The sequence below is a fragment of the Serinus canaria genome, chromosome 2, assembly GCF_022539315.1.
Source record: "Serinus canaria isolate serCan28SL12 chromosome 2, serCan2020, whole genome shotgun sequence".
Lineage (NCBI taxonomy): Eukaryota > Metazoa > Chordata > Aves > Passeriformes > Fringillidae > Serinus > Serinus canaria.
In genome coordinates, this window is record NC_066315.1 from 105320469 (window position 1) to 105348213 (window position 27745).

At 39.3% G+C, this 27745-nt stretch overlaps 1 protein-coding gene across 4 annotated transcripts in view; it reads left to right on the forward strand.

Moving 5' to 3' along the window:
• The window catches only part of LAMA3 (laminin subunit alpha 3), a 109980-nt gene that overhangs the window by 37901 nt on the left and 44334 nt on the right, over positions 1 to 27745 (forward strand). For 3 of the 4 annotated variants that reach the window (XM_050970291.1, XM_050970292.1, XM_050970294.1), the window contains exons 18-38: positions 1171 to 1223; positions 1639 to 1744; positions 2707 to 2806; positions 3236 to 3392; positions 5225 to 5363; positions 7098 to 7240; positions 8477 to 8577; positions 8721 to 8874; positions 10225 to 10385; positions 12345 to 12453; positions 13928 to 14025; positions 16708 to 16873; positions 17307 to 17433; positions 18257 to 18396; positions 18776 to 18891; positions 19407 to 19618; positions 20427 to 20631; positions 21242 to 21386; positions 22166 to 22306; positions 23649 to 23813; positions 26721 to 26822. In XM_050970291.1, the coding sequence (XP_050826248.1) occupies positions 1171 to 1223; positions 1639 to 1744; positions 2707 to 2806; positions 3236 to 3392; positions 5225 to 5363; positions 7098 to 7240; positions 8477 to 8577; positions 8721 to 8874; positions 10225 to 10385; positions 12345 to 12453; positions 13928 to 14025; positions 16708 to 16873; positions 17307 to 17433; positions 18257 to 18396; positions 18776 to 18891; positions 19407 to 19618; positions 20427 to 20631; positions 21242 to 21386; positions 22166 to 22306; positions 23649 to 23813; positions 26721 to 26822 (2840 nt within the window). Of the gene's footprint in view, positions 1 to 1170; positions 1224 to 1638; positions 1745 to 2706; positions 2807 to 3235; positions 3393 to 5224; positions 5364 to 5554; positions 5688 to 7097; positions 7241 to 8476; positions 8578 to 8720; positions 8875 to 10224; positions 10386 to 12344; positions 12454 to 13927; positions 14026 to 16707; positions 16874 to 17306; positions 17434 to 18256; positions 18397 to 18775; positions 18892 to 19406; positions 19619 to 20426; positions 20632 to 21241; positions 21387 to 22165; positions 22307 to 23648; positions 23814 to 26720; positions 26823 to 27745 lie in introns of all 4 variants that reach the window. The other variant, XM_050970293.1, reaches the window with a different exon arrangement.

Here is a 27745-nt window from a genome sequence, read left to right on the forward strand (position 1 = left end):
CTTCATGACATATTTCTTTGGCTTATGAAATGTAGTAATCTTTATTCTCTGACACTGTCTGTGGTGCTCTTTGTGACTTTCACAGCTCCTGTTTACAGCATGTTTCTCATGCAGCTTAATTGTAACACCAAACTACCCTTGATATCAGCAGTTTCTTTCAAAAACCAGGCCATAATTTCATGGGTGTTTGCCTAGTGCTGAACCAGGGTGTGCTCTGAAGTTCCAGTGATGTTCACTTCATATGGCCCTATGACAGATCTATTGGGGCAAGACAGGATTTTCACCTGTAACCCTAAAATCAGAATTTGGCTCATTGTTTTGAGAAAAAAAAAAGTGCTTTTTCACTTTGTTATTTCCTAGCTTGGAGTGTAAAGCCTTCTTGTGGCCTCAGGGTGTGACAGATCTGTTATGGTTTATAACTGTATAATAACCTGTGATTGTCAATGTTTTCCAACAGGGAGTGTGTGTTTTTAAGGCAGATAATAATAATTAATGAAGATTGAAAAGGGTAAAGAGTAAAAAAAAAAAATCTTTAAAGTACTCTTCAACTGTTTCCTTTGGAACAGATTCCTCCACAACAGCCACTTAGGATGAGTAGCTCTAGACCTGATAATAGTATCATTACATTTTTTACTTTAGATCTCTAAATACTTATCAGCTCCTCAAATATTAAGTACTTCACTTTCCATGTAATTCTCTACTTTCAGACACAGAGTTGATAGTGGGTTTGTCCAAACTTCTGGCTCAGCATAGTTCCTCCCTGCACTATTTTCTCCATTTCTATTTCATATGGAGAGTTGATTTGGTGCCAGAGTAGCGTTGCAGAATAGAAGGTGCCAGTCAGACTGGAAGACGCTGTTTTGTATCAATTGTCTGAATGTTTCTAAGAAAGAAAACAATTGTAAATTCAAACTCAATACTGTTTTTTGTCAAATACAAGTTAAATCACTTTAAAACATACCAGTAAACCACACATACCTAGAAGTCCTCATTCTTTCTCCTTCTGTTTTTCTTCTCACCTCATACCAGTCTGCCATTCTGAACTTTCCAGAATAAAATCCACTTTGTGGCACATGGATTCAAAATTGCAGATTCTGGGTGGTGGGGTTTTTCCATGTAAAGTATTATGAAAAGATGAAATGCAGGTGTCTTTTTTTTTCATTTGTGCAGAATGTCAGTGTGATGTGAGTGGAACACTAAGTGGAGTTGCAGAATGTCAGCAGGTAAAGAGAAATTTAAAGAAAGTTATTAATTAAATTGAGTATTGTTAAGATAAATTATTGTAACTACTTGTTAGGGTAGAAATCTTAGGACTGTTTATTGCTTTTGAACATAAAATAGTTTTATACATCAGGGGATCAATTTAATGCATCCTAGGGATGTATAAGGTTTTAAATTTTTTTTTTCTTCTTGAGTTTATGTATTTTCTGTAGTTTGTTTCTGAAGATGATAAATGACAGAGATAATGTCCAGATAATAGGGTTTTTTTGTGTTTGGTTGGGTTTTTTTTGGTTTTGTTTTGTTTTTTGAGATTATAAATTTTTTCCTCTTTAGAATTAGAGAGAATTCAAAGTATCGAGAGATTGAAGTTCTAGAAAGGTACTGAAACATTTTTGATGAAATTTATTTTCTTCCCAGGAAAATGGGCAATGCTACTGCAAATCTAATGTTTGTGGAGATTCCTGTGACACTTGTGAAGCTGGTTATTATGCTCTTGAAAAAAAGAATTATTTTGGCTGCCAAGGTAAAATGAATAAAGAAGATCTATAGTGGAACATTTGCACTTAGCACAGAACAGAAGTCTTTAGAATTCCCTAGGCCGTACTTTTAGAGTGAGGATGTTTGAATTACTCATGTGCACAGCATTTTGCACTGATGCTGGTGCTGTAGCCTTGCTTGTGACTCCTCTTTTGCCTTTCAGCAGGAGAAGGAACAAGGCAGATGTTACCACTGTGCTTCCCAGTCATTTTGTGCATGTCTTAGACAACAGGGTGCTTTTAGAGTAAGACATAAATCTTGTTTAGGAACACTCAGCCTTTCAATCCAGCTTGAAAGTTTTAGCCTTGACATACTTGTTCCTTAATACAGCATATTATACCCCATTACTGGAGGTGTCCTTTAGTTTGTGCCACAAGTCCTGTCTCCTGTAGAAAGCCATTCAATATTGTTGTCCAGTGTCTGTTGAAAATATGTATATTATATGAACACATACATTGCAATTTTGTCAGATTAAATATTAGGGTACCGGGCTTCAAAAAATTAACATCTTGCAATTTTTGTAAGTTAGGTTTTAGATTAAATTGTTAGATTTTGTTTAGATTTTGTTATTAGATTTTGTTGTCAGTGGGGTTTTTTTTAACATAATTATTCTTTGTGATATTGCTGCAGAAATTCTTAATTGCTGGGAACACATTTGAATAGTAGTTCTGCAAAACTGCCCTGCATTTAGCAATGTGTCAGGGTGTATTATTTGAGGTTTTTTTTTAAAAATGACTTTTTTCACATTCTGAGGAGAATTTAAAAAGGAAACAGGCACAAACACGGGAAGCTCAAAATGATTGCAGCTTATGCACGTGTATTAAGTTGTGTTTGAAAGAGTCTAAAGGGCTCTGGGAGGAGGAAGCGAGTCATTAATGGTGTTTAATCAGGTGAAGCCATGCTGATAACTTTCTCCACTCTTTTTCTGGTTGGCTGTTGGTGTGCCAGGCTGCAGGTGTGATGTTGGAGGATCCCTCAGCCCAGCCTGCTCCCAGCCCTGGGGCAGCTGCCGGTGCAGGGCGAACGTCGTGGGCACCACCTGTCGCGAGTGAGTCCAGCTGGCTCCTGGCACAGCTTCAGCACAGTCCCTTGTTATGCTTTCATGTGACATTCTGGGTTTGTTGATGATTAACTTGGTAAATTGCACTGGTTATTGATATTAATTTTCCTGGGAAGTTTCCTTCCTGTATTTTAGTAAGATTTTCTGACTTGTTTCCTTAAATAGCCAATACGAGTTTTGCAATATGTATCTATCAAGAGTCATATAGGAAAATGTATGAAAGCTGTAAAAGCTTCTAGAAAGAAAATTCTCATTTCATCCCTCTAACCAGCTGTCTTGAATCTATGAGCTGGTGTCAGAATTCCTCAGTTACCAGTAGATCACCTCCCTTCCTCTGCTTTTTGCCCTTAGATATAGATCATAAATGACTGGTTATTCTTTGTTGATTTGTTGTGGGCTTTTTTTCCTTTTTGAAAGGCCTGAAAAAAACTATTTTTTTCCTGATCTGCACCACATGAAGTTTGAGATTGAAGACGGTACTACTGTCCAAGGAGAGAAAATTCAGTTTGGCTATGATCCTCAGGAATTTCCTAGCTTCAGTTGGAGAGGATATGCACAGATGTCCTCTATACAAGTAAGCTGGTATTTCACTCAAGACTTGGGGGTGAAAATGAAAACAAAAGTGCATGGCACATATGTCTTTGTAATACTGCTATGTGTGTGAAAGTTCTTGGAAAAAAGACAGAAAAAAGGACAGGATCTGACTAATTCAAACCCTTTGGCACAGTGTTGCTGTTGGGATTAGTGACTGTGGGTATTTTTGTCAGGTCATTTGCATGTTGTTTGTGCAAATACGCCTTCTTCAGAAATGTTCTTTGAGGTTGGTTTTTTTTTTGTGAGACAGCTGTAAAGAGGGAGCTTATGGCTTTAAAGTCTCTAATACTAAGTGCAGAAATTATTGTCGTGCCAAGAACTGTGGGAAGAGCAGAAGATTAATGCTTGGCTAAATAATTTGAATTGCACAGTTCCATGACAGTCTGTATCCACAGGATTTTCAGGTAAATTCCAAGTGCTGTCACTGAAATCATCTTACACTTCAATTTACATGGGGTAGAGAAGAGAAAGGTGCCAGCTTTTATTATGAATGATACCTTCACATTACAGCAAACAGGAAAATGTGTGGCTCAGTAACAGAAGCTATGAGCAGAGGCATATTGGCAACAATTATTTCGGTTTCATGATAGACTATGAATAAACTAAAAAACAGCTGAGGGAATAAGTAAATCACAGGCCACCATAATTTCTCTGAGAAAGGTCCTTCTGACTTTGGATTCAACTGCTGATCAAATGAAGCAGAATTTTAAAACAGTAGATTTGAGTAATAAATGGGATTTGTTCACTCACCTTGAAAATAGGGCTTTGGTATAGTTGTGTCCAGCCTCCATTTGTCCAGGAACTAATGAATTACTATTGCATGGGACAGAAGCACGTAACCATTGCACAATGATTTCCTTTATTCCCTAATTTTTCAGTCTTTCTTTTTTGTTGTTTTGGTCTTGTTTTTTTTTTAATCCCATATAATTTTTGTTATTATTCCACATTCATAAATGAAGGCAACTCTTCAGTATCTGTGATTTCTTAACACCTGCTTTCTAATTCAGCTGCTTTTTGCATTTCTGTTCCATGGGCATTTTGTACAGGCTTTTTGTTCTATTGTCACATGTGGGAAACAGAAAGAACATTTGCATTTGAGGAAGCAGAGTGGATCACAGTGGTGGGAAGATCACTGTGCCACAAGTAGCTTGGAAAGGGACAGTGGGTGGATTGTGGTGGGTGAACTGGATAGTGAGGGGAGATTTAGGATTTAGGATGGAAAGAAAGAAACCAAACCCATGAGATTGTACCAATCCTTTTTTTGCCTAATCCACCATTGACCCTTAACATGTCTCTTAGTTTTTCTGAAAACTAAATAATGGGGCTGTGTGAATGCAGAGAATTTTGTGGGTCTGGAGGTGTCAGTTCAGCTCCAGGACAAGGACAGCATTCCTGGTATTGCAACTCTAAGCAACTGCAGGATCTGGTAGAGGATCAGCAGTTTCAGTGACAGTCTGAGGTGTCTGCATGCTGTGGGATCTCAGACTAGGATCAATGATTGTGGCCTGTTCCTTGGAAAGGCAGATTTATCAACAGCCATATGCCTCCTTTGTGGCAGGAGTGGGGAGAATAACAGTAAAATACTGTTACTGTATCACACTGACACACAGGTTAGTTGAGCCATTCCCTGTCCTTCTGGATCAGCTGGTATTCAACAAGAGTTTTATTTCACGGGAGATTTTGTTCTGTGCTCTTTTGCAAGCTGCCCGTACCTTTTTGTCTTTGCCAAGTGGTTTTTCTGTCTCTGGGTGATAGTGACAAGTAATGTACTTTCCATTCCTCCTTTTTCCCTTTCTTTTTTATTTTTCCCAGCCAGAGGTGGTTATGCCTATCACTGTGGCTTCCCCTAAGCTCTTCCACCTAGTCCTCCACTATGTCAGCCTGGGCTCAAAAAGCTCTAAAGGGAAGATCTCAGTTGCTGAGGGGAAACATGTTGGCACTAATTATACTTGTAAGTGAATTAATTTTCTCACTAGGCTTCCCTGTATTCCTCTGTCATACACCAGCATTGCCATTCCAGTATATACTTTTCTGCATGTGCCTCTTTCTTGTAGGACTTTAGTCTGGTGCTTGCATGGCTTCTGACTCTTCCTCAGTTCAGCACTTTACGTCTGTTTTTGTTTATTAACTTCCATTTTTCAGAATGAAGTGAGGATAACTTTGAATGTGGAAAAATCAAACCTCTACTTATTTCGCATTATCCTGAGGTATATTAACCCTGGAGGGGAAACATTATCTGGTCGTATATCTGCTTGTCAGTCTCAGCCTGGAGCAGGTAGGTCTAACTCAGCAGTGCAACAGCTCAGGTGATTGTTAGATCAGAGAAGGCTTTCCAAGGTGCACCTAGTTGTAATGTCTTTAATGTTGCTTAAAAGTCATCACTTTTAACAGTGTCAGTGCTTTTGGGCTTCTCCTGGTACATTTTTTCTGTGTAATTGATGTGGCTGTGTTTGCATGAAACTCCTGCTTGCAGTAGTAATCAGCATTTGTTTCCTCAAATGTTTGCCACACTTAGTACTTTCAGTCCTGTACTTGGAATCTCTGAACTGTGTGTTTTACGAAGTTTTTAAAGAAGGGGTAACAATACTTTGTTTGTTTTACTTGCCTTTAATATTTAAGTTTTAAATATGGCTTTTGCCTTCATTCACTGAGTAGGGTTTGTTTAAAATGATGAACCCAGTCTACCAAGTTAGATCTGATTACAGACCTCAAAAACATGTTATGCCTTTCAGACCCTGATAAAAGATAAGTACTCCATACCATTTGAATGGTAAGGGCATACCAGGCTTATGTTGAGAATTATGTCTTACTATTCCTGCCTTATTGAGAGGAGTGAAGTTATAGATAGTTTTAGAAATTCAAGTAAGACAAAAGTGAAGACTTCACAGACACCATTCAGCAGAGTGGCAGAAATTTGTGATCATCACTGGCTTCTAATGTCCAGGAGACAGGGAACCACATTTTGTCTGTGTCCAGGGTCTTCAAATAGGAAACCTTTAATATTCATGACAGTTGATCCTCATGACTTCGATTTGACAAAGCATACCACAGCTATATTTCTGTATACATAGAGTCACGGAATTATCTGGGTAGAAGAGGGCTTAAAAATCATCCAGTTCCTGCCCCCTACCATGGGCAAGGACACCTTCCACTAGACCAGGTTGCTCAGAGCTGCTGTCAGTGGCTTGAACAGTGCCAGGGATGGGTCATCCACAGGTGGCCCATCATCTCTGCCTAGAAGTTATCTGTCTGTAAGTAAACATTTTAGATGGTGCTGAGAGCCTCCAACACCTGAAGTATTTGACTTAAAGTCAAATGAGAATATGAAATGTGTCAGTTGAATTTATTCAGAGTCAGTGCAGAGAGAGGTTGAATGGAAAATTTTGGAAGGGGAAACTGAAAAAAAATGACTGTTTCAGATACTGCAAAATTGGCCTTTGCAGGGGCAGAACTCTGCTTTTCTGTGCCAATTTGCTCAAGAATAATAAGAATGAAACCAACCACTGCATAGCTCTGTGTCTGGTTGAGTGCATTGCTAATGCATGTTGACTAAAAATCATTGATCAACTCCTGTCAAACAAAGTTTAATAGACCAAATTATCAGTCCAGCCCGCTAAGCAAGTAGAGACATTTTACACAGTCACTCATGTATTTTACTTGATTTTTTTTTTTTTTTGTCTGGCAGGGGCTGCCCAGAGCAAAGAGTTTGTCTTCCCGCCCAGCAAGGAGCCAGCTTTTATCACAATCCCAGGAAAAAGCTCCACAGAGCCTTTCTCACTGGCTCCAGGCATGTGGACTGTCAGTATAATGGCAAAGGATGTCCTCTTGGTAAGAAAACAATTGAGGAAAACAACTGCTTGAAGGTTGTCATGAAGTTACTGCTCTGGAGTTGTGTGCTGGGAAGAACCCTGCAAGCAAGTGAAATTCAGCACTAGTGAAAGGAACACAATACAATTATGAAAATTTACACTTCTGCCTCTTATTTCTTCTGACTTTCTCCTGCTCTAATTTTTCTTCTCCTTACAGACTTTAGGTCTATCTGGAATCTGTACCTTCAAATGATATGGTATTATTACCATACAGCACAAAGTATAAATGCTCACAAAAATTAGTAATTTTTACATATCGGATGTTGTGTCTAGAGCTTAGCTCAGCCAAGGCCTTAGTTTCTTGACAAAAAAATCTTCATAAGAGTATTGTAAGATGAGCAGGTCAATTATGACTGCTGACTATGAGCAGGTCAATTTCTGACTGCTTTTCTCCTCCTGCCTTTTCTCTCCTTTCATTCACTGAACAATTGAAAAATTTTCTAACAGCAGTTCTAAGAAATTGCTAGAGAAAGAGAAATTGTTTGAGATGATCATTTATGAAAAACCTTCAATATGTAAATCACAAAGACAGCATACTGAAATTCTTACATATTTGTACAGGGATAAAAAGTAGTGTCTCTAGTCATTAAGCCTGGGGCTGTGTTAAATTTATGGAATACCACATGAAATATTAGTAAAGAGCTTGCAAACATATTTCTTGCTGAAAGTGACAGTATTATTGTGCTGGGTTTTTTTCACTAATACCTTTGAAAGGTATGTATTAATAATCTTAGCCCATGTTCTCACATTAACAGTTGTAATACTTAAACTCTAATATATTCATTTAAGTAAGCAAGGCAGAACAAAAACTCAGCCAGAGTTGAGATGTGTGGCTGTGGATTGCACTCATGGATGAAAACTGCAGGCATCTGGCAGTGTTTTACTGAGCTGTAGGGAAGCTCCCTTCAGTGCACTGTCTTGTACAACACATGATGGGAGAGTGGCATCAGAATTTCCCTGATCACAGGGCAGCTGCCTTCCTGCCATCTTTGTGAAATTACAGGGTCAGGGAAACACATTCTGATGTTATTAGCCCAAGCAGTAACAGAAAAAGCCCCACTCACTTCTTGCCAATACCCTCTGCACAAATTGTTTATGTGATTGGTTTAATTCATTGTTACACTGTGAAAGCCTGGAGATGTTCTTTTTGTCATTGTTTGAATGCTCTAGCATTTGTTGTATTCTTTGTTCCTAGGACTATCTGGTGCTGTTACCTAGTGATTACTACGAGGCATCCCTGTTGCAGATCCGAGTTACGGAGCCTTGCACTCATCCCAGGCCTGCTTCAGCAGAACAGTCAGTGTTACAGCCTAAACCCATGCCTTTGTTTTGTTATCATCCTGCTGCTCTTGAAAACAATAATAATCCTGTGTTTTGTTTGGTTTTTTTTTTTGGTTTTTTTTTGGTTTTTTTTTTTTTTTTTTTTCTTTTGGTGTAAGCTGCTTGCTGTATCAGCATTTGGCCCTGGACAGATTTTCCTGTGTCCTTGGTTCAGAGGCAGTGCATTTCAGACATGGGGGAGAATCCAGAAGAGTACCTGTGCAACAGCCAACTCCCAATCAGCCAGTGATGGCCCACATCAGTGGAAGAGAGGTCAGATTCCTGCCTGCTAATTGCAGTCCCATCTGTGCTGTTGACTGTAAACCTACCAGACTAAAATGCTTGCAGATTTACAGCTCAGGATTTTCAGACCTTAACACATCTCTAAAACTGACTCGGCACCAAGTTCTGCATTTTACACAAAACTATGTAAAAGTATCAGTGTAGGCAGATTTATAACTGTGACTGGAGTGGACATTCCACTCTGCCAAAAGCATTTCATTAAATAAAAATCCTTCTCCTTTAGGCATACTGGCTTGTTCAGAAGAAATGACATAATGATTTGTCAGCAGAAATGGCGTACATACATCACACTAAATTAATCTTTTTTTTCTTAAATAGCTACACTTAGATAAAATGTTTGCTTTACTGAAAAAACAGCAGAAGCAATTATGCTACTGCTGTAGGTCCTTTGAAAGCAAAGCCTGTTTTATGAAATGAGAAATCTACTAGAAGTGTATTTGGCAAAAAGTAAGGTATTTTACCAGGTATGTGATTGTGATGTAAAATGGTTATGGCCTCTATTACTATGCTTGGATAGTTCTTTTAAAAATATCAAGTCCAGCAGGAGTACTCATGTGCCACAGGCTCTGGTGCTTCATCACTGATGCATGTGCAAAATTTACTGGTATGAATAATTGCAGTGAAGTCAAGAGGGCTGTTGACAGAATTATTTACATGTTTAAGTGTTTGTAGCCTAAGGAAATACTGAGAAAAATTTGAAAATAATTATATAGTCAACTGAAGCAAAACCTTTGTAACCACAGCACTTAACTACTTAGAAGTATTTTGCATCAAATATTGTGTTAACCACTTTGTGCAAGAAACCTAAAAGAAAAACTTGATGCTTCAAAGTGCTATTGTTTGCTGGAGAAGATGCTTTCACTATTCAGGGAGTAGGGAATCAAAATACATCATTGCTATAGTAGGAATTTTGTGTTCCTGGAAATTTTTTTTCAGTGGAGAAGTAAGTTCATTTTTTGTATGCTGTTAAGGATAGCTTAGAGATGATGGTGACAATTTTTTAGCATCATAACATTTCTTCCCTTTCTGCTGGGGAGAAAAGAAATAATAATATAGCAATTTCCCAGGGTTATTTTACAGCTTTCCTAGAACTGTTATAATGGCAGCTGTTCCTTGAGCTTGTTTGACTCTTGTTAGAGGACAAAGTGATATTTATAAGCATTGTTTGCATTCTGCTGGGTGTCTTCTCTTGAGACACTGCAGGACTGGCTGTGGTCTAATGCTGACTAGTCAAAAGAGCAGGAAATGGGAGCTTCCTGCAAAAAAAAAAGGGAGTTAAGGATTTAACTCCTTTTTTGTTTTTCAATTATTTTGACCCAGGTCAATTTAGAGATGACCATAAATGTTCCTCAAGTGGGTCGCTATGTTCTGGTTTTTGAATATGCCAATGAAGAGGATCAGATAAACACTGCAGAGGTAACAGTGCATAGCCCTGGACCTGTCACTGAAGGCAGAGTAAGAATATACAGTTGTAAATACAGGTAAGAATTTTTGAAGTAATCACTAAATGATTCAATAAGCACATGGAATGTAATTATCCTTTTTTATATATTTGAATCCATTTTACCATGTAGATTGTTCAAATTCTAGGGTAATTTAAAAGCACGTGCAGGATTCTGTGGATGTTGTAGAAGTTTTTAATTTTCTATGTGCAGTCAGCTCATTAAATATTGCTACTGCTTCAATTAATTGTTTTCCTATTCAAAGGGTTACTTTTTAAAATGCATTTTTAAATCCTTATAAACTACTAATCCCCAGGTCCAGTGGAAGAGCATTGCTGTTGACTGCAGATGTCTGCACTGATTTTCTTCAGTTAAAATTGTGTCCAAGGGCTTTGGCTATAAAAAATGTAGCAGCCAGTTTTACAAGAGTATTCCCACCGTTTCTAACAAGATTTGCTGAAGCAGAAGTATAAAGGTCTCTGAAACTCTGCCTGTAGTCATCCTCTGGCTGTTAGGCTATAGGCAAGGTCTTCAGCCAAATGCTTCTTTATCCTTGTTGACTTATGAGGTTACTGCAGATGTTCCTGCACAAGAGATTTTGCCTGTCCTGAGTGAGATTGTCTTTAGCACTTGAGCACCTCAGCTTATTTTGAGCCTTTGGGAGAGCCTGCCCAGGGCCAGGGTACTACAGACACGCAGCCTTTGCTCCCATGAGCCAACTGCTTGGCAAAATGGAGGCTTAGGGATATTCAGGATGAAATTGCTCAGTAAGAAAAATCATTTTCATCAGCATGTTTGTGATACAGAGCACAGCCGTGTGGAGCAGTGACCTTGTCGGGTTATTGCTGGGGAAAGCTCTTATTTTAGCCTGTTACATAACACTTTGAGACCCAAACTTCCTGCTTTAAATCTTCCGTTTTATTGGGGTTTTGGTGGTTTTTCCCCAAAACACCTTTTTCCCACATTTTATGAGCTGATTTTGAACATACTTGTTTGTTTATTTGATACTCTGGAAATGTGTTCATGGAAATACGAAGAAAGCCCTTGCTGCTTTAATGTAGCAATGCAGCAAATCCCTTCTGCAGACATTCTGCATGAACTGAGTGGTCACATTGTGAGTGAGGTGCTGTGTCATCTTTCCCAAACAGGAAGATGGAAGACTCTTCTGATAAAAAGTAAATCAAGCAATGACATAGTGAGGTTCATGTAGATAACAGTAACTTGTAGAATTTGTAATATATTGTGCCAGACTTTCTTACAGCTCAGTGAGCTTGAATATTCCAAATAAAACATGGTAAGAGATAATAAATCACAGGCTTTGAGCAAATCATGAGTAAGGGGCCTATATTTCTCTAGTTTTACAGGTCCCTGGCCCTGAGCTGATTTTTTTTTTTTTTTTTTTTTGATATATGCTTTAAACAAGAATGAAACTTCCACATTCTCTGGTTTGTAGAGGAGACAAACCTGTTTTTTCACTTGCATTGAGGAGTATCTTAGCAGACAGAATAGCTTCCTAAGATGAGGCCTTGCCCAGCTGCCACTGTGTGTGCAAGAGCTGCTGATTCACATCCTCAGTGGCACGAGGGAGTGGTGGAAGGCAGCAGGTGGTGTGTGCTGACACCCCAAGGAACATGCTCCGGGCAGGAGAATATTAGTTACACACATGTTACACAGTGTAAAAATGTCTGCTGGTAGCATCTATGAGTAGCTGTCTGTCCACATCCTACTAAGCTAATAGCTCAAATGGGAGTCTGAGCTGAGATCTGGAGGCTTCAGCTCTACCCCACCCAGGATAAGCAGTGTTTTGTACATGGTAGATCCTGTGTCTCACCGGCGAGGACGGTGCATGTTCCACAGTGGTCGCAGGCAGGTTTGCTGTGGTCCAGCAGGAGGGCCAGGTGCTGTGGCTGGCCACCAGCCAGGCAGTGAAGCTAGGTGACAGCCTAAACAATGTGGCAATGCCAGCAGGCTCATCCTTAATCCTGCCTTCTGTCTCAGTTTCCTTTGTCGCAGCGTTGTAGTCGATGACAGGAACCGCGTTGCAGCCTATGACCTTCTAGCAGACACAAAGATACGTCTGAAGGTGTCATCAAGTAATTTTCTTCTGGTGAGTTCACATTTCCTTTTCCCTTTGGTCATACTTGTTCTTTGATGGGGTAAACAAAGATATTTGTCTCCCTATGTTCACATTCTGTAAGGTAACATATGAAATTATGTCTATTAGTTGCTTGACTAGACATGCTTTATATGCACCCCAGAATGCTGAGGCACACCTGTCAGTTTCAAAGACAAACAGAACTTTGCCTTTATTGGCAAGGTTTTTCCAGCTTTCTTGCGCTTTATTCCAGTTCCCCTTTCTCTTCTACAAGTAAACTTTAGAGGAAACATATTCTGGTAGCTTTTATACATAATCTTTTATTGTCCTTTTTTATCTCTCTTTTTTTTTCTAAATTCTCAAAACCCATGTAGGAGTTTCCCATGTCTCTTACAGAATTCAGGTAATAAATGCATTTATTTCAGGTAATAAATTCATTCATTAATCATATAGCTTTTAGGTATTTTAAATAAAAAGCCTTCACTGACCTCTTTTGGCCACACCAGGGATATACTTTCTGGAGACTAAATTTTTTCTACGCGTTGTTTCTGCTTTCTATTTCAGAAACACAAGGTTTGTTAAAATCTTGAGCTCCAGCCCAGCTAGTAACAACTAGCAGAACTAACAGCTGATACATGCTTTCCTCACTTCATGAGTCAGTGTAAACTAATACCTTTTACATTTTCAGTTAGCTTCCTGCAGCAACTGCTGTGCTAACAAGATCTGACCTTCGCAGCCTTTAATTGTAAAGTCTGCACTTAGCAAAAGATGGGAAAGGGGAAAAGAAGTGCTTTTGGTATGTAGACACTGATCATGAAGTCAATGGCAGCATTTTGGGGTTAAAGACACTCGTGTGTTCCCTTCATGCAGAGCAGAGAGGCAAATGTGAGCCACCTCCAATGCTTTCCCTGATGTCTTTACCACCATGGGTACAGCAGGACTACCACAGATTCATTTGTTCATGTCTACTTTTAGTTAAAATAAAAAATCCCATATGAGGTCTTGCTTCTTTTGAAATGAGTTCTGAATCCTGGGTGAGAAGTCCTGGTGTCACTGAAACTCACTCCCATGGACTTTGCACGAGCAAGTGTTTGTGCCTTTATTTGAGTAAGTCTAGGAGTCCCCCAGGGTCCAAAAGTCTCAAAGAGCTTTTCCCTCCTGCTTCTCTACATTCCTTGCCTTGCTTCTCAGCCTTTGAGCTGGTCTTCTGTCTTTCCCTTTACCACACATATATGCTTACCTTTTAGTTATGTCTCTCCTGAACAGCCAATATTCCCTTGACAAGGACAGAAAAATGCTATTTAACCCGGAGGCATTGAGTTGCAGGGAGATAAAGGGATCCAAAATCTTGTGGGAGGTCTATGACAGAACATGGCTTTGGGCTCATATCTCCCTATGCTAAAATTAGGCTTTGTCATTCCTATTCAGGCCTGGTCCTGTTATTTATGATATGAATTGTTAATTGAGCCTTGCGCTTGTTTTTCAGCACAAGGTTTGCATTATATCAGCTGAAGAATTTTCTCCAGAATACGTGGATCCTAAAGTACAGTGCATAGCTGCTTACAGGAGTAACAGTGATGGAAGGTAACTTGCTTGGTTTTATCCTTCCTATTATCTGAGGACAGACTTGAAAGGTAGAATAAATGGTATTTTAATTTTTTGAGTAAAGCTTTGACTCAGTGACTCACAGGTGATTTGTAGGCCTCTTCTGTAAAGTAGTCATTGTAAAGAAGCTGAAATATTAGTGTCAATCTAGACAGTCTTTGCACTGAATATTTTTTTGCACACTAATTTTTTTTCTTTGCACACTAATTTTTTTTAGTGTCAATCTAGACAGTCTTTGCACAGCCTTTTCCTGGCCCATCTGAACTTCCCAGTGCTGGTGTGTGAGAAAACACCTATCTTTCACATGCCATCCAGTAAGACAGGAGGACAGGTGTCCTGGTTTAGTGGCCTGAAATGCTTACTGTTCCATCTGAAGTTTTGTTCTGCATGTTACTGCTTTAGCTGTCCCAAAATGGCTTTAATTTGTCACTAGGTGTGGGATGTGACTGCCCTTTCGGGCACAATTTGGCAGCCTCAAATTAGTCAACATATAAACCCCTGCTTCCCAAACAAGCCCTTCCCTTTTCCCTGTCATAGTGGGCCCCTGGGGTAGGTGTGCCCTCATCATTGACGTCACACAGTAATGCCAGCTGATCCTTCTTCTCCATCATTCTTTATAGGACCAGTAATTAGGGGATTCATGTACTGCTTGGTTGATCCAGGCTGACAGCTTTTCTCTTGCTGTGAAGATCTGAACCTTGCCTTCCCCAGTGGTCAGGTTTGGGTTCTGCAGAGCATCTCCTCTGTCCTGTGGAAGCTCTTCCCCTCCCCATCTTTTGTTCTTTGGGACAGAGAGGAAATGTCACTGCTGCTTCCAAATTAGGGACCTCCACATTTCAGTGCCTGCTGCACTCCCCAGGATGTGCCTCGTGATGCCCACTCCTAAAGCTTTCTTCCTACAGATCTAGCAGTGGGAAGGGTCTCAAAATAAAAGTAAATGTCATTTGCAGGACTTAAGAGGCAAAAAGAGTTGGTGATTTGGTCTGATAGTTTTCCAAATGGTAGCTTGTAATATAATGGTTGAATTGAAAGAGAAAGCAGGAAAATCTGGGTAGTAAATTGGATAAAAACTTGTGACTGTGCTTGGTTTCCAAACATGCGTAGCACTGAATCACAGCTTTAATTCTCCTGCTCAGTGTTACCACTGAGAGCAGCTTTCTAAGACTGAAAATACTTGTCCTTCCACTGAATTTATTTTGCAAACACAGGCATTTGTATTTTGAGTAAAACAAGGAAAGAAGATGAGTGAAAAACATGATTCTATTAATGTAGAAGCTTACGTATTTGACTTTGGTTTTGTGTTGGGTATTTTGTTAAACTCTTGTTAAATTTGCGTTGTTTACTGTAGGTTTTTCTTTTGCTTTTATTGTTATCTGTCACTGACATGTTTTATGAAAAATCCTTTCCTTAGGATTTTTCCCCTCCTGAGAAACTGAGAGGCCTCAGGAACAAACTGTAAACAATTCTTATCTGCTGCTGTGGAATGCAACAGGGGAATCTGTGATTGGCCTCGTCAGGCTGTTTCCAATTAAGAGCCAATCACAGTTCACCTGTCCGGCCGGTCTCGGTCTGAGAGAAGACCTTTGTTATTCATTCCTTTTCTATTCTTAGCTTAGCCTTGTAGTGAAAGCCTTTCCTCTATTCTTTTAGTATAGTTTTAATATATTATCTATCATATAATAATAAATCAAACCTTCTGAAACATGGAGTCAACTTTCTCGTCTCTTCCCTCATCCTGGGACCCTTGTGAACAAGACCACAGTTATCTGCCAGCATTTTTGCTTTCCTGAAAGTGTTTTAAGTTCATCAATTTGAAAGATGCAGAGGCTTGGCTCAGTTTAACATTTTGTAAGTGGATGCTGCACATGATTTCCCACACAGGCCTGGCAAATGCATCTCAGTTCTGGCCCTGAAACATGCTTTCCATTCCAGTTCCAGGTCTGTCTTGATTCAAGATTAATCATTGTCTGTTGAGTACTTACTATAAGTGAATAAATACAACCAAGAAACCCCCCAAAATATTTTATCCTGCAGTCCTGGAAAATTCTTCTCTCAATCCCAGAATTAAATATGCCGAGGAAGAAATAGTTAAATGCAGCAGTGAATTAATAAGGATGCTCTCAAGGAGTACTGTTATTTATTTTGGCTCCAGTTCTACAAATATTTGAGTATATACTTAACTTCTAAATATTTAAGTAGTCCCGTTGACTTCAGTGGGAAAACTTGCATGTTTAAAGGATACACCTATGTAAATATTTGTAGAACTTAGAATTCAATATTAGTACAGATTCTGGTGAATGTAATTACCTGGATTAACTAAAATGTATTTAATTTTTAGTGCTCCTGATTCCCTTAATTTTCCTCTTCCTTAGCAAATTCTTTCCACTGAAACTTAAAGTTATGGAAGTTTTGTGTGAGCAAAATCAGTTAATACATTAAAAGTGTACACACTTTCCCCTTCTTATGGAAGTTAAATCCATACCTCTTGTTTTCATTTACTTTCTGATCATTCACAAAGAATGCAAATAGGTACAGGAGTTATTATTGCATTATCAATTACAATACAGTCTAATACACTGACTTTTTAAAGTCAGCAGCCTTTCCTGTTATGATTGAAATTTTTTCTGGCCCCAAGGATAATTACTGTGATTCTGTGTTTAGTGCAGCATGCATTCCCTCAGTTTTTGAGACTCCACCAGGAGCTTTGGTTTTGGATGCATTCAAAGACGGGAAGATTTCCGAAGTACAGGAGAATATACTCCATGATTCATTGAGTGCCACTTTACCTGCTGGTTCAGTTCATGGAGTCACCTTGACACCTTTACAGGTACCTCATATTTTGAAAACTTTGTTTTGCAAGTCACAAGGTATGTTCTTAGTAAAGTTAAATAGATGAAATTCTGTAAGATAATCAAAACTGAATGATGTGATATGATGAAAGTGTTACAAACTAAGTAAGCCACAGAGACGATACAAAGAATGGGGGGAAAAAAAGCCCCAAACACCAACTTCTTTCTGAACTACACAGCAGTCTTACAGACTGCAGAAGAATGTTAAATGTGCTTGGCAGGCAAACAGAGCATGCAGTTGTAAAGCCATTTTCCTTGAAGAAATTGAATTTGCTGAGAGATGCTAAGTCCCCTCTCTTTCACTGCAGGTAGGGGGCACTGAGCACAGCTGATAAGCCAAAGAATGTTTCACAAAACAAATCTATTCTGTGATTCTGTGATTTAATACCAGAGCTGTTCTTGTTTCTCCAGAACCAGATCACCTTGAGTGGCAGAGTGCCCCACTTGGGCAGATATGTATTTGTGGTACATTTTTATCAGCCAGCACACCCAGCGTTCTCTGTGCAAGTCCATGTGAATGCAGGACATGTGTGGTCAGGTAGGCATCTGAATTTGACCCAATCCCTTTCCTTCCTTAGCATTTTGGGATATGGAGCTGTGTTGAGTTGACCCTGGATGGACACCAGGTGCCCAAAGTTTCAAACACTTTGTTTCCACCTTTCCCTTTTTCCTGGGCTCAGCTTTACTCCCAGATTTCTCCACCTCCTCCCACTGAACGGCACATGGGTACGGAAAACATGGGCTGTACTCAGCTCATCACAGGTTGCCTCTGTTCCTTCCTCCTTAGCAAGGGACTGCTCACACTCTTCCCATGCTTTAGTGTAGGATCCCTCACATGGGAGAGAATCCTCCACCAGCTTCTCCAACATGAGTCATTCTCCTGGGCTGCAATTCCTCACTAACTTCTCCAGTGGGGGTGCCTTCCATGGAGTCACCAGGCCTGCTAGGAGACTGCTCCAGTGTGAAATTCCCAGAGGTTCACAGATCCTTTTGGGCATCTGCCTGCTATTGAGGGGGCCTCCTCCACAGGCTGCAGGTGGATCTCTGGTCCAGCACCTGGAGCTCTCCTTTTTCACTGGCCTTGGTGGCTGCAGAGCTGTTTCTCTTGCATGGTCTCACTCTTCTCTCTTGCTGTACCTGCTGTTGAGCTGGGGTTTTCCCCCTTTCTTAAATATGTTATTCCAGAGGCACTACCATGGTCAGATGCAGCCTTGGCCAGTGTTGGGTCTGTCTTGGAGCTGACTGGGATTGACTCTGTGGGACATGGAAGAATCTTCTTACAGATTTTCACAGAACCCACCCCAGCAGCCCTCTGCAATCAAAACCGTCTCGCATAAACCAAATATATTTTTTTCTTCTAGGTACTTTTAATGCTTCATTCTGCCCTCATACTTCTGGCTGTCGAGTTCAGGTGGTTGCAGCAAACCAAATTGAGCTTGACATTTCTGAAGCCATGGTCTCTGTTACAGTGATAATACCGGATGGAAGAACACTAGTTCTGGTACGTGTACTACGTAAATGTACTTGAAAATGTTATTCTCAGTTTCACCATTCATTTAGAGATAGATGCAAAGGTAAAATCCAAAAAGAATAAATTTTTTGATGTTGTGTTTCAGATTTTTAGGATCTTTTGCACTGCTTTTATTTTAAATTTTTAAAAAATTCTGCACTGTTTTTGTTGTACACTGCGTGTAGCATCACAACTTTGAGGGCAGTATGCAAAGTTTATTTTCTTATTTTAGGTTAAAATCTTAAAGGTTTTGAAAAAATCCAGAATGTATAATGAAGCAATATTTAAATATGTGAATGCCTTAGCTTGTATCTTTTTGTTTTTCTCTGAAATGTACAAATGTACAAATTAGCTTTCTTATTGTTTTAAGGAAAATATCTTAGTTGTTCCGGCAGACACCTACAGTTACACAATTCTTGACAAAAAGACAGTGGACAAGTCATTTGATTTTATCAGCCAATGTGGAGGAAACAGTTTTTATATTGAGTAAGCATTACTCTCTGAAAAACTGAACATTGACAACAAACTGGGAATAATATTACTTTTACTCTGAGTTAAAGAGCTGTCTTTAATCCCTATAATTGTGCTACAATAAAATGCTTTTCATGGCTTCTGCTAGCCCATTGAATTTCCATGAGTCATTTTTCCATGACTTTCTATTGCAAATGCAATGTAAAGGTAGAGCTTTATTGCTCACAGTACAAAAGAGGAAAATCTATGTCATCTTCCTGTCTTTGGTATTTCCTTCTTTGGTATTTGATCTGTTGCTTGCATGTCTGAACTGATACAACTAATCCACACTTGCTATGATAAAACCTCTTACCTGCGTGTTCAAAGCTATTCACCCCTATTTAATTAAAGTATATCCTTGCATGCGTTCTGATGCCATCCTTATGTCAAACTGCTTGAAAGACAGAGCCCTAATTTACTGAACCACTGCAAAGCCCTCTCAGCAATCCTGAGTGCCATCACTTACATGATTTATATTTCAATTTAAACAGCCCAGAACGATCATCGGCCTTCTGTAAGGACTCTGTGAGGTCACTGGTGGCTTTCTACAACAACGGAGCCCTGCCATGTGATTGCCACAGTGCAGGTGCCACCAGCCCTACGTGCAGCCCCCTGGGAGGGCAGTGTGCTTGCAGACCCAACGTCGTTGGTCGCCAGTGCAGCCGATGCCAAACTGGCTACTATGGATTCCCGTTTTGCAAGTGTAAGTATGTGCTTGCACTCCTTCAGCTCCTGGCCTGGTCACCTGCTTAATCCTCTGAATTTGCTGCAGGTGTACTGCAGCCTGACTTTTCTTTGTAGAGCCTGATCCTGTGAGAGGCTGGTCAGGCTGTTTTAGCTTCACCATAGCATTAGCTTCCAGTTTAAGGCAGAAGAAATCCCATTCCCCTAAAGCACACCTAACTCATGGTGAAGTGACCCTTTGCGTGTGTTGTCTGATCAGTAGTAGGCTTACAGCTGAACTGGTAAAAATCCATATTGCCACTATTCCAGTGAAATGGGTTTTCTTCTGTGCTGACTACTAAATAATTTCCAAGTTGTTAATGTTTAATCCCATTTTACACCTTCAAGCTTTTCCATAGATAATCAGAGACACAGCATTCCTAATTCCTCAAATTCTGAAGTTAATAACAACAACGGATCTATAGATCACGCCAACAGTCCTCAGCTGCTTTCATAGATACTATACTTGATGTTTATAAACACGGCTTTATAAATGAGGTGCTCTTGACACCAAAACTAATCCTTGGCAGTTTTGGACAATTGATAAAAAATGTCTGTGGTGAAGTTAAGCAACCAATCTGCAGAAAAGAGCCTAGCACTAAACCTGCTCTTTGAAACAATTGTTGCAGTCACATAGTTGGTTTCTATGACCCTGAACTTTAAACTAGTGAGAGAAAGAGTCATGTTTTCTGTACATAAAGGTTGTGTGTATTTGTTACATATTCAGTAAGAGTTGATTGTTGTAAGATGAGATGTGATTGATGTGTAGAACAATTTCTTTGATCTAGTATGCAACTGTGGGCAGCGTCTTTGTGATGACGTGACTGGTAAATGCATTTGCCCTCCACGAACTGTGAAGCCAAAATGTGAGGTGTGTGAGAAATATTACTTCAGCTATCATCCCCTTGCTGGCTGCAAGAGCTGCAACTGCTCAGAAAAAGGAATTGTTGATGTGGCAAGCCCAGAATGTGATATAACCAGTGGGCAATGCAAGTAAGTTTGGGTTGGATGTATTATAAACAATGGTTTGCTTTACTGCTCTTTTCAGGTGCTTGGGGAGAGTTTGGGAAATTTAAGATTTTCACTCTTCAGTGTGAGAAAAATGGATTCTATCCACTGAGAACAGTTGTAAACTAACCCAAGCTTTGTGGGTGATTGAGATCCCTGTAATTATTCATATGCTCACAATTCCCCATTTTTCTGTTACCAGATGCATGCCTTGAATAATGCCCAGGCACATTTTCCAGCTATAAATCTTCTTCCAGCTCTGCTTACCTATATTCAATGTCCATGTTTTACACCTTGGTGTACAGAGAGAGTAGTTCTGCACTGCAAGCACTGAATAGCTGCAGAAGTCTAATTCTATTGTGAGCATTTTTGTCCTTCAAAGTAAAATCCATTCCTACTCAGTTCTGTGGCCATTTAAAAGGTAAAAAAATCTGAGAACAATACTAACCTGCTGCTTTTTCTCTATGGAAGTCATGAAGTTGTGTCACAGCCATGCAATCCCTTTGAATATCCACCTACCTGTGGTTTTATTTTCCCTTCCCTGCTCCATTCCTACCTCCCTTATTGACTCTCTCCTCTGTGTTTGTTGATAAAGATGCAAACCAGGAATAAAAGGGCGTCGGTGTGATCAGTGTGCTCCTGGAACTTATGGTTTCCCTAACTGTGTGCCATGTAGATGTAATAGAGATGGAACAGAGCCAGATGTTTGCGATCCCCAGACAGGAATTTGTCTTTGCAAGGTCAGATAAATCAAATTATTTCTGCATTCACAAGCATCATTTGCATGCCAGTGACTATTTCATATATAATGGGGTGAATAAAGTGGGTTTATCAGTAAATTTTCAGTAAATATCAAATGCAGCTGTACAAAGCCATACACTTTGCAGTATGTGCACAGATTATCATGGTAACATTAAATACAATTTTTTAATGGCTTCAGTATCTGTCAGTTGTACAGGTGGTCTTCATTTTTGCAGGATGTTAAGAGAGCTGCAGAGTAGATGCCCATTGAATCACTGAAGCAGTCTGTACCCTGCACAGATCCACTTTATCCATCTGCATCTTGCCTTTTGGATGTTAACCAAGTCCCATGCTTTTTTTAGCCATATTATGTCAGTTGACATTTTACCACATCATTATAGCTAGGAAATCTTCTTTTGTTCTGATCTGCATAATTAAATGTGATAAATGTGAACTTTCACAAGTGACCTTTTATATTGTGGGTTTGCAAAAGCCAGCAGGAGGGTTTTGGCAAGCAAGTTACCAGCTGTCTCTGACTAATATTTATTACTCAGTGGTTCACATTTCAGATTATAAACTGCAAAGAAAGCTTATGAGATAGCCTCCAAGACAGTTTTATTTGCATTTGTAATATAGCCTATCTGGACAACTACGTATTTTCATTCATTTGTTAAAAATACATTCTTTCAGAAGATTTGTTTCATGTGCAGGAAATGTTGGGGACCTCAGCAAAGCAAAAAGAAAAGCACTGAAATTTCTTTGAACTCTGCCCTAACAGGAGAATGTTGAAGGTGCAGCATGTGACACTTGCAGGCCAGGATCCTTTTATCTGAACCCTTCTAACCCCAGGGGATGCACACCTTGCTTTTGTTTTGGGGCAACCAGCAGCTGTCGCAGCACAGATCGTCGTAGAACCAAGGTGTACCAAAGATCTTTTTCCTTTTCTATCACAAGCTTACACTTGTTCCATTAAGGAAATTCCAGATTTCTTCCAAAGTTGAAAATATATTTTATTAGCTTCTAAGGATGAGAAATATTCTCCAAACAATTCTCCGGGTGAAGATTTAGTACAGCTTTATTAAGATTAGGAGTAGTCTGAAAGTGCTGTTCAGCAGAAATGGCCCATCTCACCTGTTTGTTTACAAGTCACTAGTTGGACTGAAGTTGAGCTGGCCTTTATTTTGCTTGCTTTATCTTCAAACTCTATGTCATCATTGAAGTCAAGGATCTCCTTCAAGATGCACCTATCATTTTACATGTCTGTATTATAGATGGATTAAGAATTGTATGACAGATTCTACAGAGGTTGTAAAAATTGTCTTTCTTCCCTCCCTGTAAAAGAGACATGACATCAAGTGTGAGAAACAAGGATTTCAGTAGAATAAATGAACAGTAAAGTGGCTGAAGACTGAAAAAAAAAAAAAAGGCAACAGCTGCTTAAAAAAAGGCAAGAGAAAGGAAAAGAGAGGAGAACTAGAATGGTGGATGAGGAGTTTAGTTAAAGTTTAGACATAGACTAGATGCAATCCAGATTGTGCCCTTTACTGTTTACAAGCAAAAGGTGAAAATGTGGCCTAAGTGAAATCAGTAAAAAACTTCCTCTAGTCATTACTTGTCCTCACCCAAAACTAATTATGAAAACATGTCTGTTTTTTGGGTTTTTCGCTCTGGCCAGTCAAGGGCAATCCACCAGAACCCAGAACTGTTCTGGTACCTCATACACATTATGCTCTCTTTCCTCCAGCATAATGATGAAAAAAAGAGGCATGGTCTTTCATGAAACATCAGCCATAAACATAAAATGTGCATTAAAGAGACAGAATATTAGGCTACATTGCCTGCCTCTCTAAAATGTCATGCCATGTCCCCTCCCTTAGTTAACCTGTTCCAAACTCTGTCATTGATGTTAGTTCCCTGGGTTTTATTTTGGAATGGACTTTAAAAAGCATCTCCAAATTATATCCTCAGGCTTGTGTGCACAATTTCTAGTCACCCCCAGAAGGCTATGTCTTCCTGTGGCTGAAAACAGAATTTAGTTTCCAAGTGCCTGCATCCCAAGTAGCTTTGGCACATCTTCCTATTTTCACTCTCTTTTGAGGTCCATGGAATATCCTTTGTTCAAACACTTCAGGCTGGCTCTGAAAGGGTTGGATCTTATGCTAAGGAAATTACAGAGATTAAACAATTTCTTCTCATTACTTGGTGATGGTAGTTTTACAAAGGATGAGGCAAACTTTTGTTTCCTTTATGCTTTTCATTAGTTTGTGGATATGAGGAACTGGCGCTTGGAGGCAGTAGATGAACGTATGGACATTCCAGTCACTTTCAATCCAGTCAGTAACAGTGTGGTGGCTGATGTTCAAGAATTGCCAGCTTCTGTGCTTAATTTGTACTGGAAAGCACCACCATCCTACCTGGGAGAGAAGGTAAATGGCACCTAACTCTTCTGGTTTAGTAACATGTAATCATTTCTTTACCAGTGTCATTGACAAAGAATCTCATTGTTTTTCTTAGATAAGTTTACTCTCTCTTCACTTGTCTCTCTTACCTGTCATGCCAGGAATCACAGGATTTTACTTCTGAGTATGCTTTTGAAATTAACAGATAACTCAGAATTAATCATATTGCTTGGTACCAGACAGGTCTTAATGTGAACAGCATGATGAAGAGCTCAATGGCTCAAGCAGCTGGTACCTTCAGCTGCTTTTCTGAAGCCCAGAACATGTAGAACTTGCCAATGTGGCTGCTCTGAAACCCAGAACATGTAGGGCTTGTCAACTCTTTCGATTCTCTAGAGTATGTCGTGGGCAGATTTCCAAAAGAAAAAAGTTGATTATGTCCTCAGTGGCACACAAAAGCCCCCAGCCTTTTGCTTTGGATATGCTGCTTGGGAAGAGCATCAACTGGTTTTCTACCTGTTGTGTTCCTTGGACTGGTGGCTGCTCTGTCAGCCCGTGCATGGGAGCAGCCTTCTGCTCATGGTTAGTGCCATCACCTTCTCAGCCTGAGGATCACACTGACCAAGGGACTTTGCTAATGGTGACTTGCAGGTCCAGAGCCCCCTCTTTGGAACTCTGACAGTGCCAGTACTTACCAGCCCATTGCAGGACACAGGCTTTTCAGATGCAATCCTGCTGACACACAAGAGAAAACACATGGTGTAGACACCAAGACATGAAAGATGATACAATTTTTGAAGTTTCTCCTAGTCCTTATTTTAGAGACTAGAGCATTATTTTTCCTCCTGCTCTCCTATGCCCAGAGCTGTGTGTGTATATATATATATATATATATATATATATATATATATCTCAGGTGAACAGCACATTTAGTTTGAGTGCTTTTTCTTGATGTTATAAAGGTTCTCATTTCAGTGCCCACAAATTATTTTTGAAAGAAATTTCATATTAAAGCTCGTGTTATCACCTGCAGTGTTAAACCAAAAGTACTTTTGTTGCTCTATAACAAGGTATAAAGCAGGCAATAATCCTTTTTAAACACAGCTCTTAGGATCAGTGCTGACTTACGTTGCATGTCACAGTGCCTGCCTAGGTCCTAGGCCTGCCAATACATGCTGTTATTTACAATGGCAGCACTGCAGATAAAGTAGTTCTAATTTGGGTTCTGCTTTTGCTGTACACTGTGTATGACTGTATATTTTAGCACAGGCAATACTGCAGTAATGAAAGTCCCACCAAAATGCTATCTAACTGTGAGTTTACAAGTTCATAAATTTACCAATTATTAATGTTATTGTGTTTTGAAAATGTCAGGGTTTGGTCTGCTTACAGTGATAGCATCTCTTTTGGAAAATATGAACAAGATCACTTCAGCTATTTTTCTTTATGGTGAGGGTATAAATACTGTTTTCCATTATCTGAAACCTTTTAACTGGTTCCACTGGAACATTTATATTTAGCAAAGTATATTTTCTTTCCTCTCTCTGTCTTTTGTTTACAAAGTTAAAAGGGAACCAAATATAAAATGTGTAGCAGTACAGAAACTAAGAGTAATTGAGAAATTCAGATCACGTTGTGCCCATATTCTTTCATGTTTTAACATTCTATATATCAGAACTTTTGACATTAGAAAATAAATACTACAGAATACAGAGGTTAGTTTGTAACATCAATATTGTCCTGTAAAAAAATGATTGAAAAAGTAATTTAACAGCCTCTCAAATGTTCTCTCAGCCTCTCAGTTCAACTCTAATTTGAATTTTCTTATTTTTTTTTTAAAAAGAATTCATTTATACAGGTGATTTGATTGTGTTGGCAAGCTATAGCCAATGTTCCAAATGATGCTTTTGAAAATGCAGTTGTGTGAGGAGAGTAGCATTAATTATGGACCTGTGATCCATGGAACAAATTTAGTGTTGAGATGTCAGTATTTTGTTTGTAATGCATCATTGATATGCAGAGGGGTAGATTGAAGGCTGGTACTTCCCTGTAGAAGAGCAGAACCTGACAAAGCAATTCTTCCATTGCAAAACCAAGGATGAGATGTAAGGGCAAATGAGAAAGGTGCAAGCCAAAATAGGACATCCATGGTATAATGCCTGATTTTAGTACCCACAAACCTTCCTTTGAGGCTCTTCTTCTTCTTCCAGTCTGTGCCTGGAGCTTCCTTTGCTCCCAGGGTGTTTTGTACCGAGTCCCTCACACAGCACCCAGGGACGTGCTGTGTTTGTTGGGTGATTCAGCCACACTTGTCCCTGTTCTGGGCAGCAGCCCCATGTTCAGTTGGGTTTGAGGCCACCTGTGATCACCTGTAGGTGGTTTCAGCTCAGCCTGCAGGCACAGTCTGCTTACAACAGAGCTGATACCAGTAGAAATCCTGTCCTGAAGGTAGAGCAAAGGAATCCTGATTGCATTCATGTTTGCAGTAAGTTCAGAAAATGCTGGCTTTACACATGCTTAGTCTGCCTTCTTTTTATCCATGGCTGTTCATGAGATTCACCACCACTTTCACTGTCCGTCTGACGTCTGTTCTTGATGCACCAAATCTGCTCTGTACAGTCAGGGGAAGAACAATATTCATGTAACCATGACATTTCTCCACGACACAGGTGGTGTGAACCCAACTATGAAAAAAAAACCTCCATGATGCAGGTAACCTTTCAGGAAACAGTATCTGCTCATATGTCAGATACTCACAGTAAACAGAAAGTAACTTCTTCCAAACAGCAATATTTTCTTTTTTTTTTTTTAAAGAACTAAGAGTAAATCTGTTATTTATAGTGCTGGAAGATGAGATAGTCTGGAGTAAAAATTTGCATTAATATCAAGCAATAGTACAGTAAAGTATATCTGGTCTTGTGCATTTTGTTACAGCTTTCTTCATATGGTGGCTTCCTAAGTTACCAAGTGAAATCTTTTGGCTTACCTAGTGAGGGCATGGTTCTTCTGGATAAGAAACCTGATATACGACTAACAGTAAGCTTTAAAATACTATTTTTTTTCTTATAAACAATACAAATACCATGACTTTTATCTTACTTAACAACTATGGCAAATTTTGCTCTTATAGTAAACTTAACTATTAAAACATTAACTTAACTATAAAACCATTATTTCTGTGAAGGTGATTTTACTGCATTTTGCTCAAAGCCATCAACACATCTGTCTCTGTTGTCAAAGTAACATATCATTAAGCATAACTGATTTGTAGAGCAAGTAAGAAGATAAACTGGGATTTTCTCTGTAGAAAACGCCTGTGAAAAAAAAAAAAATCAATGCATTGCACACTTGTCAACAAGTATGGCCTCATCTCTGCAAAAAATGCCCTGGATTTCATGTGCAATTAATCTCATTTTCTGTGAGATTTTTTTTTTTCAGCATAAAACTAAGCATAATTACAAGACTTCAAGGGATGGAAACAAAAATGCAATTTAGGTTGACAGTTTTTTAATTTAACGACTTAAGAGCCAAAATTGAAATCTTTAGCTGTTTGTTGAGATTCTCAAGGGGCGTTTTGTTTCCCCACACCATCAGAAATACCAGTTGAATGCTCTAGGATTTTTATTGGGATATGTACCTCATAAATTGCTACCATAATACCCATAGTTGCTGGTGCACCAGGATGCAAAGAAGAATGTTTCAAAATGCAAAACCATTTTTATTCTAAGGTAATAACTAGTTCCTCTGAAAGTTGATCAGCATTAATTTGATTCTTTTGGTGTTTCACTCAAAAAACAGGGTTATTAATAGGCAAAAGCAGTGAAAATTCTGCTGGTACCAGAACACAGTGCTCACTATACCACTTTCCTGAGAAAAAGATGTACAGTTTTCCTGGTATTACTCAGTTTTGATCCCCCAAACAACAGGATTAATGTGCTTCACCAAATTTTACTGCATCT